This window comes from Polypterus senegalus, chromosome 8 (genome assembly GCF_016835505.1).
Source record: "Polypterus senegalus isolate Bchr_013 chromosome 8, ASM1683550v1, whole genome shotgun sequence".
Classification (NCBI taxonomy): Eukaryota; Metazoa; Chordata; class Cladistia; order Polypteriformes; family Polypteridae; genus Polypterus; species Polypterus senegalus.
Window position 1 is genome coordinate 57,624,533 of NC_053161.1, and position 17,686 is coordinate 57,642,218.

The 17,686-nt window shown below is 37.1% G+C and overlaps 1 protein-coding gene across 3 annotated transcripts in view; it reads left to right on the plus strand.

The window, feature by feature from the left end:
- LOC120533958 (mucin-19-like) overlaps window positions 1–17,686 on the plus strand; it is a 114,961-nt gene that overhangs the window by 90,358 nt on the left and 6,917 nt on the right. For 2 of the 3 annotated variants that reach the window (XM_039761113.1, XM_039761112.1), the window contains 4 exons: window positions 431–469; window positions 1,727–1,762; window positions 5,923–5,961; window positions 7,220–7,255. In XM_039761113.1, coding sequence (XP_039617047.1) covers window positions 431–469; window positions 1,727–1,762; window positions 5,923–5,961; window positions 7,220–7,255 — 150 coding nt within the window. The remainder of the gene's footprint in view (window positions 1–430; window positions 470–1,726; window positions 1,763–5,922; window positions 5,962–7,219; window positions 7,256–17,686) is intronic. The other variant, XM_039761114.1, reaches the window with a different exon arrangement.

Sequence of the window (17,686 nt, forward strand, 5' to 3'; positions counted from 1 at the left end):
ATCTGCCAGAACGGTAGCACCCTTTAGTCCTGGCAGACTTTTGACTGGACTCTGGACAACCTGCTTACCATTAGAAAACATGTGCACAACACAGCTGCCTGTCCTGATCCTTTCATTTTTTTCCACAGCGTGCAATTTATAGTTCAGTGTTTTCAATTATCTTTATCCATATTGAGAAGAATACGAAGTAATGTTGGAAGTGACTTTTGAGTTACTTTCCTTATGAGTATTGACATCTTGAAAACAGAAAAAGTCTTGTGTTTCTGTCAGATATCTTGATTTTCAACATTTCTCACTACATTTTACATCTACAATAGGACAAGATAAATAGAAAGTTAATATGCACCCGACGTTGTTCACTTTCCTTTTAAAAATGTTTAAAGATCCATTCATGCTCCTTTAAAGGCATTTTTATTTTATCTTTCAACAGAATATTCCCCCACCACAACTTCAGCAGTGACAACAACAGGTAAAGTTTTTGCAATTAAATAAATAATCAAGATCATTTTGCATACGTCTGTCATCCAAATGGCAAACATAAATTAATTTGTGAGATATGTCTTCATAAATGACCTATGAATGTAGCGACCATTTCTGTGATAGTCAACGTTTTGTTTTTTTTCTTATCTCTCATTGTAAAATGTACTTTAGGCATTTTTCATATTTGAAACATTTCCCACATATATCACATCTTCAACATTTTTCACAAAATGACTTATAGAACGTGTAACAAATGAGGTTATTTTCTCTGTTATGTGTTTATCTTCCATTATTTGGCGTCTGTATCAAATTGAACATCTAACGTGAGAAACAGTACTTTTATATTTGCAACAGCAAATTAACATTGATATACTCTAATTGTTATGTGCTCTTTAATTGTCACTGTGGATAGAATAAAAGAAGCATAGCCTTTGATATTCTTTAATATTTAGCCTGAAGTTACCTTTTCACCCTCAAACAGAAATTCATTTTGCACCATATGCCATTCAAATATGAATGGTGGAATTGAAATTAGCCTTTTATTTCTCTGTTTGTCAGAGTAAAACAGGACTTGTTTTTATCATTTTTCAGAGTGTGTCTACATCTGTAGAATTACCATAAATGACGTTAATTTTGTATTGAAATAAAATGTTTTAATTGCCACTCTGTAACAATGGAAAACAAAAACGTCTCTGTACTTATGCTAGTCATCGAGTTAACGAATTGTATGAAAGAGAAAGTACCAGTTTTTGCAGTTTTCCCAGGCATTGCACATCGGTCACTAACCAAATTATTGAACACTAGGATGAAAAACATCTGGCAGAACGGCAGCAACCTTTAGTCTCGGCAGACTTTTGACTGGACTCTGGACAACCTGTTTACCTTTAGAGAACATGTGTACAACACAGCTGCCTGTCCAGATCCTTTCATTTTTTCACAGCGTACGATTTATAGTTCACTGTTTTCAATTATCTTTAGCCAAACTGAGAAAGAATACAAAGTAATGTTGGAAGTGAAGTTTTGAGTTAGTTTCCTTATGAATTTTGACAACTTCAAAACAGAAAAAGACTCATGTGTTTCTGTCAGATACCTTGATATTCAACATTTCTCACTACATTTTACATCTAGTTTAGGACAGACTAAATACAAAGTAAATATGCACCAGACGTTGTTCACTTTCCCTTTGAAAATGTTTAAAGATCCATTCATGCTCCTTTAAAAGCATTTCTGTTTTTCCTTTCAACAGAAAACCCCAGCACAACTTCAACAATAATAACAACAGGTAAACTTTTTCCAATTAAATAAATAATCAAGATCATTTTGCATACGTCTTTCATCCAAATGGCAAACATAAATGAATTTGTGAGATACGTCTTCATCAATAACCTATTAATTTAGCAGCCATTTCTGGGATAGTCACCGTTTTGTTTTTTTTTTTCTTTGCTCTCTAAACTCTACTTTAGGCGTTTTTCATATCTGAAACATTTCCCACATATATCACGTCTTCAACATTTTTCCAAATTGACTTACAGAAGGTGTAACAAATGATGTTCTTTCCAGATAAACATACAAATGAGGTTATTTTCTCTATTATGTGTTTATCTTCCATTATTTGGCGTCTGTATCAAATTGAACATCTAACGTGAGAAACAATACTTTTATATTTGCAATAGCAAATTAACATTGATATATTCTAATTGTTATGTGCTCTTTAATTGTCACTGTAGATTGAAAAAAAGAAGCATAGCCTTTGATATTCTTTAATATTTAGCCTGAATTTACCTTTTCACCCACAAACAGCATTTTATTTTGCACCATATATCATTCATGTATGAATGGTGGAATTAAAATTTGCATTTTATTGCTCTGTTTGTCAAAGTAAAACAGGAGTTGTTTTTATCATTTTAAAGAGCGTGTTTACATCTGTAGAATTGCCACACATGATGTTAATTGTGTATTGAAATAAAATGTTTTCATTGCCACTCTGTAACAATGGAAAAGAAATACGTCTCTGTACTTATGCGAGTCGTCGAGTTAACGACTTGTGTCAAAGAGAAAGTACCAATTTTTGCAGTTTTCCCAGACATTACATATCGGTCACTACTCAAATTATTGAAATGTATGATGAAAAACATCTGCCAGAACGGTAGCACCCTTTAGTCCTGGCAGACTTTTGACTGGACTCTGGACAACCTGCTTACCATTAGAAAACATGTGCACAACACAGCTGCCTGTCCTGATCCTTTCATTTTTTTCCACAGCGTGCAATTTATAGTTCAGTGTTTTCAATTATCTTTATCCATATTGAGAAGAATACGAAACTTGGATTAAACCTGGTGATTTAAGTCCCTTCACCGAACTCCTGCCCCCGGGCTGTAGCTTTTTAAATTCACCTCGGTTATCTGGCCGTGGTGGGGGCTTGGCTACAGTGTTCAAAAACTCGTATCTTTGCAGCCGACTGTCAACTGGGCCTCATAACTGTTTTGAAGTTCTGCTGTTTCAACTTTTTCTAGTGAACCCTGTTGTTTTTGCTGTCATCTATCGACCACCCAATGTTAATAAGGATTTTCTTAATGAATTTGCTCAATTTCTGAGTGAAATTGTCGTTAGTTATGACAGGATTTTAATACTGGGAGATTTTAACATCCATGTGTGTTGTGGCTCTAAACCATTTTCAAAGGATTTTCTTAGTATACTTGATTCCTTTGATTTTGTGCAATGGGTGACTGGACCTACTCATGCTCAGGGACATACATTGGATTTGATCCTATCTCGTGGTCTGTCACTGTTTGATATAAAGATCATGGACGCTGGTATATCTGACCATCTGTCTATTCGGTTTTCTATGTTGTTCGACGGAAATAACCCAAGCCAATCATCACTGTTACGCTGGACTCGTATTTTTACGGATCGCTCAAGAGAAGAATTCTCTTCGAAGTATGAACTATTAAGTGCTACTCAGGTTATGGACTCTCTCACCTGTTGCTTGGATGCAAATGAACATCTTAGTAATTTTAATAATAATTGTTTAAATATCTTAAATTCTATCGCACCACTAAGGGTGAAAAAACGTAAGCAAAATTCAGTACTTTGGCATAATGATACCACTCGTTCCCTTAGACAGGCTTGTAGAAAGGCAGAACGAAAGTGGAAAAAGACAAATTACAAGTTTCATATGAAATCCTACGGATTCTCTTTCTGCCTTTCAGCGAGCTGCTAAGGCAGCAAAGTGTAAATATTTCTCAGAGTTAATAACACAAAACAGCTATAAGCCAAATATTTTATTTTCTACTATTGAGACTGCACTTCATCCAAAAGTTAATCTTTTTCCTGAGGTATCTGTCACTCTATGTGAGAATTTTGCTGTTTATTTTAATGATAAGATCTCTGAAATAACAGCTACATTGTCAATGTCTTCATATAAATTGGTTGAAGCTCCATATTCTGGTTCTATTTGGTCTGGATTTGAGTCTGTGAACCTGAACACCTTGATTAGGACTATGTCTAGTTTGAAATCCACAATGTGTCCCCAGGATGTTATTCCACCACGCTTTCTCAGGCAGATTATTGACACTGTTGGCCCCGATCTGCTGTCTGTTATTAACAAGTGTCTCCAAACTGGTACTGTTCCCCATGATTTCAAACTTGCTACAGTGAGACCTCATCTTAAAAAAACAAATCTCGATTCCACACTGCTGTCTAATTTCCGTCCCATTTCAAATCTGCATTTTTTATCTAAAATCCTTGAGAGAGTTGTTTTAAACCAACTTCAGTCACATTTATCTTATAATTCTATTTGCGAAAAGTTTCAGTCTGGTTTTAAATCTTGCCATAGCACGGAGTCAGCCCTCTTACGAGTTTTAAATGATGTCATGTTGACTACGGACTCTGGCCAGTTTACGGCTTTGGTTTTGTTAGACCTCAGCTCTGCCTTTGATCTGGTCAATCATAACGTTCTAATTTCACGTCTTGAAACGTGCGTTGGTTTACGGGGCATAGTATTACAATGGTTTAGGTCATATCTTTCTGATAGGAGGTTTGTGGTCAATATTGGGCACCATTCCTCTTCTGAGATACAGTTAAGATCTGGTGTACCTCAAAGAGAGAACAACGCTGGACCCAGAATCGATCCCTATCTGCTTCCATTAGGGTCTATCTTTAGTAAATATGGGGTCTCTTTCCATCTGTATGCAGATGACACTCAGATTTATATTCCTTTAAAGCGTGGAAATAAGAATACCTTTAAGCCTATTCTGGATTGTTTGGAGGAGCTAAAACTTTGGCTGGCAACAAACTTTTTGAGCCTCAATGAGAGTAAAACTGAATTCATAGTGTTTGGTCCCACTGATCAATGCGTATATGATTTTAAAAGTACATCTCTATCACCGTACAGTACCTCATGTGTCAGAAATCTGGGTGTTTTGTTTGACAGTAACCTCAAATTTGATAAGCAGATAAGTACAGTGGTTAAGTCTTGTTTTTACCATATTCGTCTTCTTTCAAAAGTAAAGCCATTTCTATCTCTAAAGAAGCTTGAAATAGCTATGCACGCATTTGTAACATCTCGGCTTGACTACTGCAACTCTTTATATGTCGGTGTCTCTCAGTCTTGTGTCTCTTGATTGCAGTTAGTCCAAAATGCAGCAGCCGGCTTCTCACAGGAAAGTGCAAATACGAGAATATTACGCCGGTTTTAATTTCACTTCATTGGCTGCCAGTTAAATATAGAATTGATTACAAAATCCTAATGTTTGTTTTTAAATCTTTACATAGTCTGGCCCCACAGTACTTAACTGATTTGTTACAGCCTTACATTCCACCAAGATCACTCAGATCTACTAATTTTAATTTGTTGCAAGTGCCTAGGTCAAGACTAAAAACCAGAGGTGACCGTGCCTTTTCTGTTGTTGGTCCAAAGTTATGGAATGATCTCCCGTTTCACATCAGAACTGCTCCAACCTTGTCTGTTTTTAAGTCCACTCTTAAAACGTATCTATTTTCCTTGGCGTTCAACATCTCTTGAACTATTGTTCTGTGTTTTTGGCCTTAGGAACTTCGCCTGTGTTTACAGCTTGTGTGATATCATGTTTTATAATTTGTGTTTGTTTTACTGTGTATTTATTAATAGTGTTGTAAAGCACTTTGGTCAACCTCGGTTGTTTTTAAATTGTGCTCTATAAATAAAAATTGTATTGTATTGTAATGTTGGAAGTGACGTTTGAGTTACTTTCCTTATGAGTATTGACATCTTGAAAACAGAAAAAGTCTTGTGTTTCTGTCAGATATCTTGATTTTCAACATTTCTCACTACATTTTACATCTACAATAGGACAAGATAAATAGAAAGTTAATATGCACCAGACGTTGTTCACTTTCCTTTTGAAAATGTTTAAAGATGCATTCATGCTCCTTTAAAGGCATTTTTATTTTATCTTTCAACAGAATATTCCCCCACCACAACTTCAGCAGTGACAACAACAGGTAAAGTTTTTGCAATTAAATAAATAATCAAGATCATTTTGCATACGTCTATCATCCAAATGGCAAACATAAATTAATTTGTGAGATATGTCTTCATAAATGACCTATGAATGTAGCGACCATTTCTGTGATAGTCAACGTTTTGTTTTTTTTTCTTATCTCTCATTGTAAAATGTACTTTAGGCTTTTTTCATATTTGAAACATTTCCCACATATATCACATCTTCAACATTTTTCACAAAATGACTTATAGAACGTGTAACAAATGAGGTTATTTTCTCTGTTATGTGTTTATCTTCCATTATTTGGCATCTGTATCAAATTGAATATCTAATGTGAGAAACAGTACTTTTATATTTGCTACAGCAAATTAACATTGATATATTCTAATTGTTATGTGCTCTTTAATTGTCACTGTGGATAGAATAAAAGAAGCATAGCCTTTGATATTCTTTAATATTTAGCCTGAAGTTACCTTTTCACCCTCAAACAGAAATTAATTTTGCACCATATGCCATTCAAATATGAATGGTGGAATTGAAATTAGCCTTTTATTTCCCTGTTTGTCAGAGTAAAACAGGTTTTGTTTTTATGATTTTTCAGGGTGTGTCAACATCTGTAGAATTGCCATAAATGACGTTAATTTTGTATTGAAATAAAATGTTCTAATTGCCACTCTGTAACAATGGAAAACAAAAACGTCTCTGTACTTATGCTAGTCATCGAGTTAACGAATTGTCTGAAAGAGAAAGTACCAGTTTTTGCAGTTTTCCCAGGCATTGCACATCGGTCACTAACCAAATTATTGAACACTAGGATGAAAAACATGTGGCAGAACAGTAGCACCCTTTAGTCTCGGCAGACTTTTGACTGGACTCTGGACAACCTGCTTACCTTTAGAGAACATGTGTACAACACAGCTGCCTGTCCAGATCCTTTCATTTTTTCACAGCGTACGATTTATAGTTCACTGTTTTCAATTATCTTTAGCCAAACTGAGAAAGAATACAAAGTAATGTTGGAAGTGAAGTTTTGAGTTAGTTTCCTTATGAATTTTGACAACTTCAAAACAGAAAAAGACTCATGTGTTTCTGTCAGATACCTTGATATTCAACATTTCTCACTACATTTTACATCTAGTTTAGGACAGACTAAATAGAAAGTAAATATGCACCAGACGTTGTTCACTTTCCCTTTGAAAATGTTTAAAGATCCATTCATGCTCCTTTAAAAGCATTTCTGTTTTTCCTTTCAACAGAAAAACCCAGCACAACTTCAACAATAATAACAACAGGTAAACTTTTTCCAATTAAATAAATAATCAAGATCATTTTGCAAACGTCTTTCATCCAAATGGCAAACATAAATGAATTTGTGAGATACGTCTTCATCAATAACCTATTAATTTAGCAGCCATTTCTGGGATAGTCACTGTTTTGTTTTTTTTCTTTGCTCTCTAAACTCTACTTTAGGCATTTTTCATATCTGAAACATTTCCCACATATATCACGTCTTCAACATTTTTCCAAATTGACTTACAGAAGGTGTAACAAATGATGTTCTTTGCAGATAAACATACAAATGAGGTTATTTTCTCTATTATGTGTTTATCTTCCATTATTTGGCGTCTGTATCAAATTGAACATCTAACGTGAGAAACAATACTTTTATATTTGCAACAGCAAATTAACATTGATATATTCAAATTGTTATGTGCTCTTTAATTGTCACTGTAGATAAAAAAAAAAGAAGCGTAGACTTTGATATTCTTTAATATTTAGCCTGAAGTTACCTTTTCACCCTCAAACAGAAATTAATTTTGCACCATATGCCATTCAAATATGAATGGTGGAATTGAAATTAGCCTTTTATTTCCCTGTTTGTCAGAGTAAAACAGGTTTTGTTTTTATGATTTTTCAGGGTGTGTCAACATCTGTAGAATTGCCATAAATGACGTTAATTTTGTATTGAAATAAAATGTTTTAATTTCCACTCTGTAACAATGGAAAACAAAAACGTCTCTGTACTTATGCTAGTCATCGAGTTAACGACTTGTCTGAAAGAGAAAGTACCAGTTTTTGCAGTTTTCCCAGGCATTGCACATCGGTCGCTAACCAAATTATTGAACACTAGGATGAAAAACATCTGGCGGAATGGTAGCACCCTATAGTCTCGGCAGATTTTTGACTGGACTCTGGACAATACAATACAATACATTTAATTTTTGTATAGCCCAAAATCACACAGGAAGTGCCGCAATGGGCTTTAACAGGCCCTGCCTCTTGACAGCCCCCAGCCTTGACTCTCTGAGAAGACAAGGAAAAACTCCCAAAAAACCTTGTAGGGAAAATGGAAGAAACCTTGGGAAAGCAGTTCAAAGAAAGACCTTTTTCCAGGTTGGTTGGCCGTGCAGTAGGTGTCAAAAGAAGGGGTTCAATACAATACACAGAACAGAACAAATCCTTAATACAGCATAATAATAAAAATTTTAGAAGTACGGAGCAGAATTTAACAGTAGATGATATCACATAATAAGATCTGGATAATTTTAGAGTCCTGGAGACCTCATCCATCAAGCTGCCTCCCCATTTGGCCATTCCACGGCTGAAACGTTGCTCCGATGAAAGGACCCCTCTTTCCCATGATTCCTGTGATCCTCCATCAGGGATGACTTTACCATAGGCAGGCAAACAACTTGGCAGGTGGGCAGTGGCACCAATTGCCACATTTGGGTACCGAGAACAGAAACAGAATAGGTGAGGTGTAGTATTCAATTATACTTATAATTATCTGACAACCTTAGTCAGAGTAAAACAGGAGTTGTTTTTATTATTTTTCAGTGTGTCTTCATCTGTAGAACTGCTGCAAATGACATTAATTATTTATTGAAAAAAATATTTGAATTGCCACTGTGTTGCAATTGAAAACAAGGATCTTTTTTGTGATGCTAGCTTTTTTTTTAATTTTCTGTCATTGTAAACTCTCTACTTTAGGTTTTTTTCATATCTGAAACAGCTCTTATCTATACTAATAAAAGGCAAAGCCCTCACTGACTCACTCACTCACTCACTGACTGATTGACTCACTGACTCATCACTAATTCTCCAACTTCCCGTGTAGGTAGAAGGCTGAAATTTGGCAGGCTCATTCCTTACAAAAGTTGGACAGGTTTCATTTTGAAATTCAATGCGTAATGGTCATAACTGGAACCTATTTTTTCATCCATATACTATAATAGACTTCTGCTCGATAGCCGTGGGAGGCAGAGTTACGCCTCCCACGTAATTTAGTGCCTGCCCATATAAGGCCGTCCGTCAGCGGCAATCCAATAGAAACACTGCCGCAAAATCTTCACGGGTGAAGGACTGTGCTTATGCAGAGGAAGATGAGATGGTCAGGGTGGTGTTTGGCACAAACTCAGCGAAACTGCGAGAGAAACTTTTAAGTGCCGGGTCTTAGCTAACATTAAATACAGCCGTGGACATCGCACAAGATGGCACCAGCACAGCTGGGAACCTTCGATGCATGTACACCGAGCGGCTCACGTGAACTGACGCAGTGCACAGACAAAAAGCAACAGTTCCAAAGATTGCTGAGCAAAAACCGAATTACACAATTGAGAAGGCAGCAAAAAAATATGACCGTGTGACACATACAAACATTTTCGTAAGTGCAGCTACTGCGGAAACAAAGCACAGAAAAAGTCAACAAAAAGTCAATGTCCCGCTAAAGGAAGACAGTGTAAAAAAAAACCCGTGCATGCAGTGTGTCAGGTCTTGGATAAAGAGGAAGACGAGATGTTTTTTGATGCAGTAAGAAACAAATCGATGAATGAAACCTGTTATCTTTACAACGATTGACAAACACGGAATGTAACTTGAACACAACACATCCTACAAATACGAACCTGATTGAAAGAAATGATAATCAAATCCTTGATGACAGCCACACTCATAACACTCACAAAACAATTACTGTATATTGACAATCATGTTATGTTATTTTTAAAATGTTCCCTTTTCTTTTTCATAACTTCTTTAACACACTACTACTCCGCTGCGAAGTGCGGTATATATATATATATATATATATATATATATATATATATATATATATATATATATATATATATATATATATATATATATATATATACCCCGATCTACATGCTCTGAAATAGACAAACCACACACCGTGGCGCCATGGAAGAGGCTTCGCCTCTAGCGCCGACGACCGACATTCGATTCCCGAGAGGGGGTGCACTGAGTATGTACGCCTGATGACCCCAAAATTAGGGCGAAACACGTGTCACATACTCTTTGCATTATTTCACAGTATAACTATTTCAATGTATATATACATACATATATATACACACACATACATATATATCAGCGAATCCCGATTCATTTTACCCTCGCATCTCCTTGGTTTGAGACGTATGAAAAAATATGCGGGTTAACGCAGAAAGACAGATCACCAATTGAAGCTTTATGAATAATGGATACTTTATTCGACATTAATGATTGTTGTGGTAAAGCCATACTCAGTGTAATCATTAGATGAACGGTAAAAAGTAAGAGCAAGGGGAGGGTGACTTATTGAGGCACGCAGGCGATACCACAATAGCACGCTGGCTCGATGTAGTGCGCGTCAACTCGATCTGAATTGCGCAATCACATTCGAAAAAATATATCTTTTCAAGTTCTATTTAGTCGACACAAATATGTTTGGTTGGGATGTAAGCCGAATTTACTCTGTACATTTCTGTAGTGAAGAAAAATTTATGCAATGATGCCTACATTTAACTTACATTCCTACCAAAGATTTCTGTCGACTAAATAAAAATTCCTTCTATTTAAAATTTAAATAGAACTTCAACAGATACGATAGTTCATAATATCCACGCAGACTTGCACGTAAGAGCGGGAGTCATTCGTTTTAACAAGCAGCGTATTGCACTGACACTGACACGAAATATCCTGCCTATTTAATTACAGCGGAACCTTGGTATATGTCCTTAATTCGTTTCAGACCCTTTGACTTATACCAAACAAATTTTTCCCATAAGAAATAATGGGAAAATGATTAATCCGTTCCCATGAAAAAAAAAATCCTATTGCTATTGGGATATTATACATTGATGGGGTTGTATAAAATAATTTAAACACTGCTTAACACTAAAATACATAAATACAAAAGCAATTAGATGAAATAAATGAAAATTTTACCTCACTTTACTTTTTAATAACATCTTTGTTTTTCACAATCGTAGATACCGTCGTTCTCGGCAAACAGTATGCAACAGCCATGTCCCGGATACGCATGCCACCTTCATACTTTTCAACAATCAATTCAAATTTACATGAAAAAAACACAAAATCATGTTGTGACGATGCTGGTTTGCTGTATGCTCCCATCTGCTGCCGGGGAGCCCTTGAAACCTACACCATCGGTAATGTGCCTTACTGCTAACCTCATCGGTAAAGCAAGGGAATGGTGAAAAAGTGCAAAGTGCTTTTATTAAAACAATTAACAAAACATGGTGTTCAAATTAAAGTGCAGTCTCCAAAGTTCCAATAAATAATCCATAAAATCAGAAGTGAAACGTGGAGGTTAAAAACAATAGAAAAAAGTCTTCTTAAAAACAACAAAGTTTAAGAAGAAGCCCGTTGCCTTTTTACCTGGCGGCTCCCCTGCTTCTTTCTTTTTACTCCCCTTCAAGCCAACTCGCACTTTTGTTTATCAAGATATGCAGCCCTCTCTCTCTCACTCACTCACTCACTCAAACTCTCGTCCGTTCTTTCTTTTTACTCCCCTTCTAGCTGACTCGCGCTTCTGTTTATCAAGATAAGCAGCCCCAAGAACAATCATGAATGCGGACGGTCCCTCACAGGTGCACTTTGGTAAGAAACGCCCACATTGCGAATCGCCCTGACAACCTTCAGGCACATAACCACCACGCCCCCTCACCAAGCTGCGAGCGCGGTGATTATTTATTTTAAAGCTGGACTTTGACAGGAGCTGTGGAATCGCTATATCACACACGTGAAAGTTCACAGAGAGTTATAGCGAGGGTTGTTCGCTGAATGCTAGCAACTGGCGCACTAACGCTCGTGGGCAGTCGTGGCTTTGTCTCGAGAGAGGTAAACAAGGTTAGCACGCGAGTCGTATTCCAAACAAAGGTTGTATACCAAGCAAAAGTTTTCGTGTCCAAACAGGACGTATACCAAGTTGGACTTATTCCAAAGCAGACGTATACCAAGGTACCACTGTATTTAGGAATGGATAAATAAATTAAGATTTTGTACAAATAATGTTTTTAATTTTTCTTCCTTGATGGATTCCGGCACCCCAAAGAGTGTTTATATATATATATATATATATATATATATATATATATACACTCACCTAAAGGATTATTAGGAACACCTGTTCAGTTTGTCATTAATGCAATTATCTAATCAACCAATCACATGGCAGTTTGCTTCAATGCATTTAGGGGTGTGGTCCTGGTCAAGACAATCTCCTGAACTCCAAACTGAATGTTGGAATGGGAAAGAAAGGTGATTAAAGCAATTTCGAGCGTAGCATGGTTGTTGGTGCCAGACGGGCCGGTCTAAGTATTTCACAATCTGCTCAGTTACTGGGATTTTCTCGCACAACCTTTCCTAGGGTTTACAAAGAATGGTGTGAAAAGGGAAAAACATCCAGTATGCGGCAGTCCTGTGGGCGAAAATGCCTTGTTGATGCTAGAGGTCAGAGGAGAATGGGCCGACTGATTCAAGCTGATAGAAGAGAAACTTTGACTGAAATAACCACTCGTTACAATCAAGGTATGCAGCAAAGCATTTGTGAAGCCACAACACGCACAACCTTGAGGCGGATGGGCTACAACAGCAGAAGACCCCACCGGGTACCACTCATCTCCACTACAAATAGGAAAAAGAAGCTACAATTAGCACGAGCTCACCAAAATTGGACAGTTGAAGACTGGAAAAATGTTGCCTGGTCTAATGAGTCTCGATTTCTGTTGAGACATTCAAATGGTAGAGTCAGAATCTGGCGTAAACAGAATGAGAACATGGATCCATCATGCCTTGTTACCACTGCAGGCTGGTGGTGGTGGTGTAATGGTGTGGGGGATGTTTTCTTGGCACACTTTAGGCCCCTTAGTGCCAATTGGGCATCGTTTAAATGCCACGGGCTACCTGAGCATTGTTTCTGGCCATGTCCATCCCTTCATGACCACCATGTACCAATCCTCTGATGGCTATTTCCAGCAGGATAATGGACCATGTCACAAAGCTCGAATCATTTCAAATTGGTTTCTTGAACATGACAATGAGTTCACTGTACTAAAATGGTCCACACAGTCACCAGATCTCAACCCAATAGAGCATCTTTGGGATGTGGTGGAACGGGAGCTTCGTGCCCTGGATGTGCATCCCACAAATCTCCATCAACTGCAAGATGCTATTCTATCAATATGGGCCAACTTCTAAAAACTTCAGTAAGTCAATTTGGGAAACAATATGAAAATGTCATATAGATTAGACTAGCAAAATACCCGGGCTTCGCAGCGGAGAAGTAGTGTGTTAAAGAAGTAATGAAAAAGAAACGGAAACATTTTAATAATAATGTAACATGATTGACAATGTAATTGTTTTGTCATTGTTATGAGTGTTGCTGGCATATATATATACATATATATATATACATACACACATATATAGCAATATACTATATTATATATAGTTATATATATATAACTGATCACCCATTGGCCTCGCTCACTGAGTGCAAGGGAAAAAAATAAAATGTAGTCTATAAGTTATTAAAAGTTAAACATTAACGTTTCGTTCAGTTTCTTGCTACAGCAATTTTAACTCCATTTCAAAGTGATCCAAAGTCTCGTTTATACCTCGTGTCTTCTCAGTAAACTTGTATCTCGCGAATACCGTCATTCGTGGTATGCATGACAAACAGCAGCGGGAGTGTGTCTATAAACTTAATGTAAAGTTACAGTTCACGCCGTGCTTTGTTTCCGCAGTATCATGCATTGAGAGAACTTCCCCTTTGCTTGGAATGCAAAGTGTGATTAAATGCGTTATTTTTTAACGCGTTATGGAGCACATGCATCAAAGCTTCTCAGCTGTGCTTGTGCTAAGAAAAGGAAACATTTTAAAAATAACGTAACATGGTTGTCAATGTAACCTTTTGTAAGTAGTGCCTGGAGAATTCAGAGTGTGTGTATTAACTTGTGGATTTTTCTGTGAGTATTGGTGCACAGCCCTTCACCAGCAATTTTAACTTTGTTACAAAGTGATCAAAACTTTCATTTATACCCTGCGTCCTCTCATTAAACTTGTATCCCGCATTAGTCATGGGCATGACATACGCCAGCGGCAGCCTGTCTATGAACTTAATTTAATCTTTAGCTTTACACCGTGCTTTGTTTCTGAAGTAGGTGCAGTCATGAATATGCTTGTATGCCTCACTGCGCATGAGAAACGGCAGTGGGAGCGTGTCTATAAACAATTTAAACTTACGGTTTACACCGTGCTTTGTTTCCGCAGTAGCTGCACTCATGAATATGCTTCACTCGCTCGCTTCTTATTGTTTCGCTGCCTTCTCAATTGTATAATGCATGTTTTCTTCAGCGCTTTTTGGAGCTCTTCCTTGTTTTCTACGTCCTGCGCTCACAGTCAGTTCACGTGATTACGTGGGAGGCGTGATGATGTCACACGATACCTCGTCCCACACGGCCATCCAGCTGAATTCCATTACAGTATATGCAGAAAAATAGGTTCCGGTTATGACCATTACGCGTAGAATTTCGAAATGAAACCTGCCCAACTTTTGTAAGTAAGCTGTAAGGAATGAGCCTGTCAAATTTCAGCCTTCTACCTACACGGGAAGTTGGAGAATTAGTGATGAGTCAGTGAGTTAGTCAGTGGGTGAGTGAGTCAGTGAGGGCTTTGCCTTTTATTAGTATAGATATATATATGTGTGTGTGTGTATATGTATATATGTAGATATGTATGTATATGTATACTGTATATATGTTTATATATGTTTGTGTCTGTGTATATATATATATGTATTTGTGTGTATATATGTGTGTGTATGTATATGTATGTGTGTATATGTAGATATGTAAAAATATATGTATATATGTATACGAGGTGTGGCAGAAAAGTAATGAGACTGATTTTTTATTTTTATTTTTATATTTTTTTCAAACATCAATGTTATCCCCTTCAAAGTAGTTCCCTTGGGCAGCTACACACCGATGGAGAAGTCTTCAACCGGTATGGTCTTCAGCATGTCCGTTACACTCTTTTGGATGTTTTCTAAAGTCCCGAAATGACGTCCTTTGAGGACTTTTTTTCAGTTTAGGAAAAAGTCACATGGACTGAGGTCAGGTGAATAAGGGGGCTGGGGAACCATAGGAATGCGTTTTTTTGATTGTCCTTCTGCTCAATTGTGAGGTTTTTCGGCACCATTTTGGCACAGACCTTTCGCATGTGCAAATGTTCAGTCAAAATTTGATGAACGGTAAATCTGTTTAAATTTAATTGTTCACTCAACATTCTTAATGTTAAACGACGATCTGATCTCACAAGAGTGTTCACACGTTCGATGTTTTCATTGGTTTTCGAAGTTGAAGGCCTCCCTGAAAAACTTGAGCTCGGTATAAAGAATGTTCCCCATAGGCCTGTTTTAACTTTTCAAACGTCACACTTGCCGATTCTGCAAGCTTAACACAAAATTTAATGGCACAACGTTGCTCCAAATTCCGCTGTTCCATTTTGCGTGACGCACAACCAAAAACACAACTTCGCTAATAGCAGTCACAAAAATTACGTAGTTAATGGAAGGAGTTGAAACTCACACTGAGCTATGGGAGGGTACTGATACACGTGCTCTATCAAGGACAACAGCGCAGCGTTGCCAGATCACTTGCAGTGTTGCCAGTCTCATTACTTTTCTGCCACACCTCGTATGTATATATATATATATATATGTATGTATGTATATATGTGTGTGTGTGTATATATATGTTTACATGTATATATGTATTGATATGTATATATATATATGTTTATGTGTGTGTGTATGTATGTATATATATATATATATATATATATGACAGCAACACTCATCTCTCACAACAGTGACAAAACAATTACATTGACAATCATATTACATTATTTTCAAAATGTTTCCTTTTCATTTTCATTACTTCTTTAACACACTACTTCTCCGCTGCGAAGCGCGGGTATTTTGCTAGTCTAATCTATATGACATTTTCATATTGTTTCCCAAATTGACTTTTTTGAAAAATATACAAATGACAAGGTTTATTCCTTTTTGCAACTCTTTTTAGATTGTACAATGCAGCTTTGTAATCCTCCATATACACAGACTTAAGATCCATCTTGCACGCGATGCATGCGTTTTGTGCATCATGTATGGTTGCTGGATAAGTCCTGATAATGACTTTTTATGCTGTTTCATTTGCACGAAGTCCAATATAGGAAATCACAGCTTCCATAAAAACATTGATGTCATCATCAGTCTATGATTGGTCTGTCCATTGTGTGATCTCATGAAAGACTGGAGCTTCTTGATTTAACTTTTTTTTTTAATCTGAGCTTTTGAAAAATTGAGATATGGTTATTTTTGCAAAAACGGCAGCTGCGTTTGTGCTTTATAGCCATATTTAAGTAGTGTATGGCTGTGATCCTGTCCCTCTGGTAGAACATGAACTGTGCTGATAAAAGTTCAGCATTGCCTCTTTTAAGATATGCCTTGTTGACATCTCCAGCCATGAATAGGGCAGCATCCAGGTTATCATCCTTGTGACAATTTAGTGTCTTATACTGTTCTGTCTGGACACTGTTAGTGCCCATGGTAGAATATCCACAGCCATGATATTAACAGAAGTAAACTCCCTGAGACGAAGAAAAGGTCTGCATTTAATAGTCCATAGCTCCTAATTGGGTGAACAGTAGCATGATTAAACCAGTTATTGTTATCCAAGACATATTCACCCCCACTTTTTGATTTGTTCGACTTATCTGTACTGTCCATTTGGTAAATGGAGAGCTACTCAGCAAGTCGAAATGCTGGATCCAGTACTGTAAGTGTCAGCCATGCCTCTGTAAGTTAAACAATGTCGTGGTCCCAGATGTCTCGCTGGAACTTTACCTTTGCTCTGATGTCATCCAGTTTGTTCTCTAGGACATTGGCTAGTGGGGTGCAGGGTAGTGGTGGTTGACATGCTTGAACCCTCAGCCTATAGTGCATTCCGTCATTCTTCTCTCAGTGTTTTTTTCAAGTACATCTACTGTTGCTGTTGCTGTTTTCCCAAAGGACCTCACTCAGTCAGCAGATATGGAGTCAGAAAGGTGGTGAATGACCCACAACCCTGTATTTCTGAGTGTCTTGTAATCATAAATCCAAAGTTGGGGTGTAAAATAAGCAAATAACACTTAACAAAAAAGTAAACACATGATCTGATCAGAGCCGGCAGAATGGCAACCGTACTCGGCGGTACCATTTTAATTAATACTATGGAGAATGTTATCATTTCAGGTATGTGTATCTTAGGGATACAAATTGCATTACATATGGATATGAAATCTACAAACAATAACCATGCCAGTATCACACAGACATGTGACATGATCACACATAAACATTATCTGTCAAACAT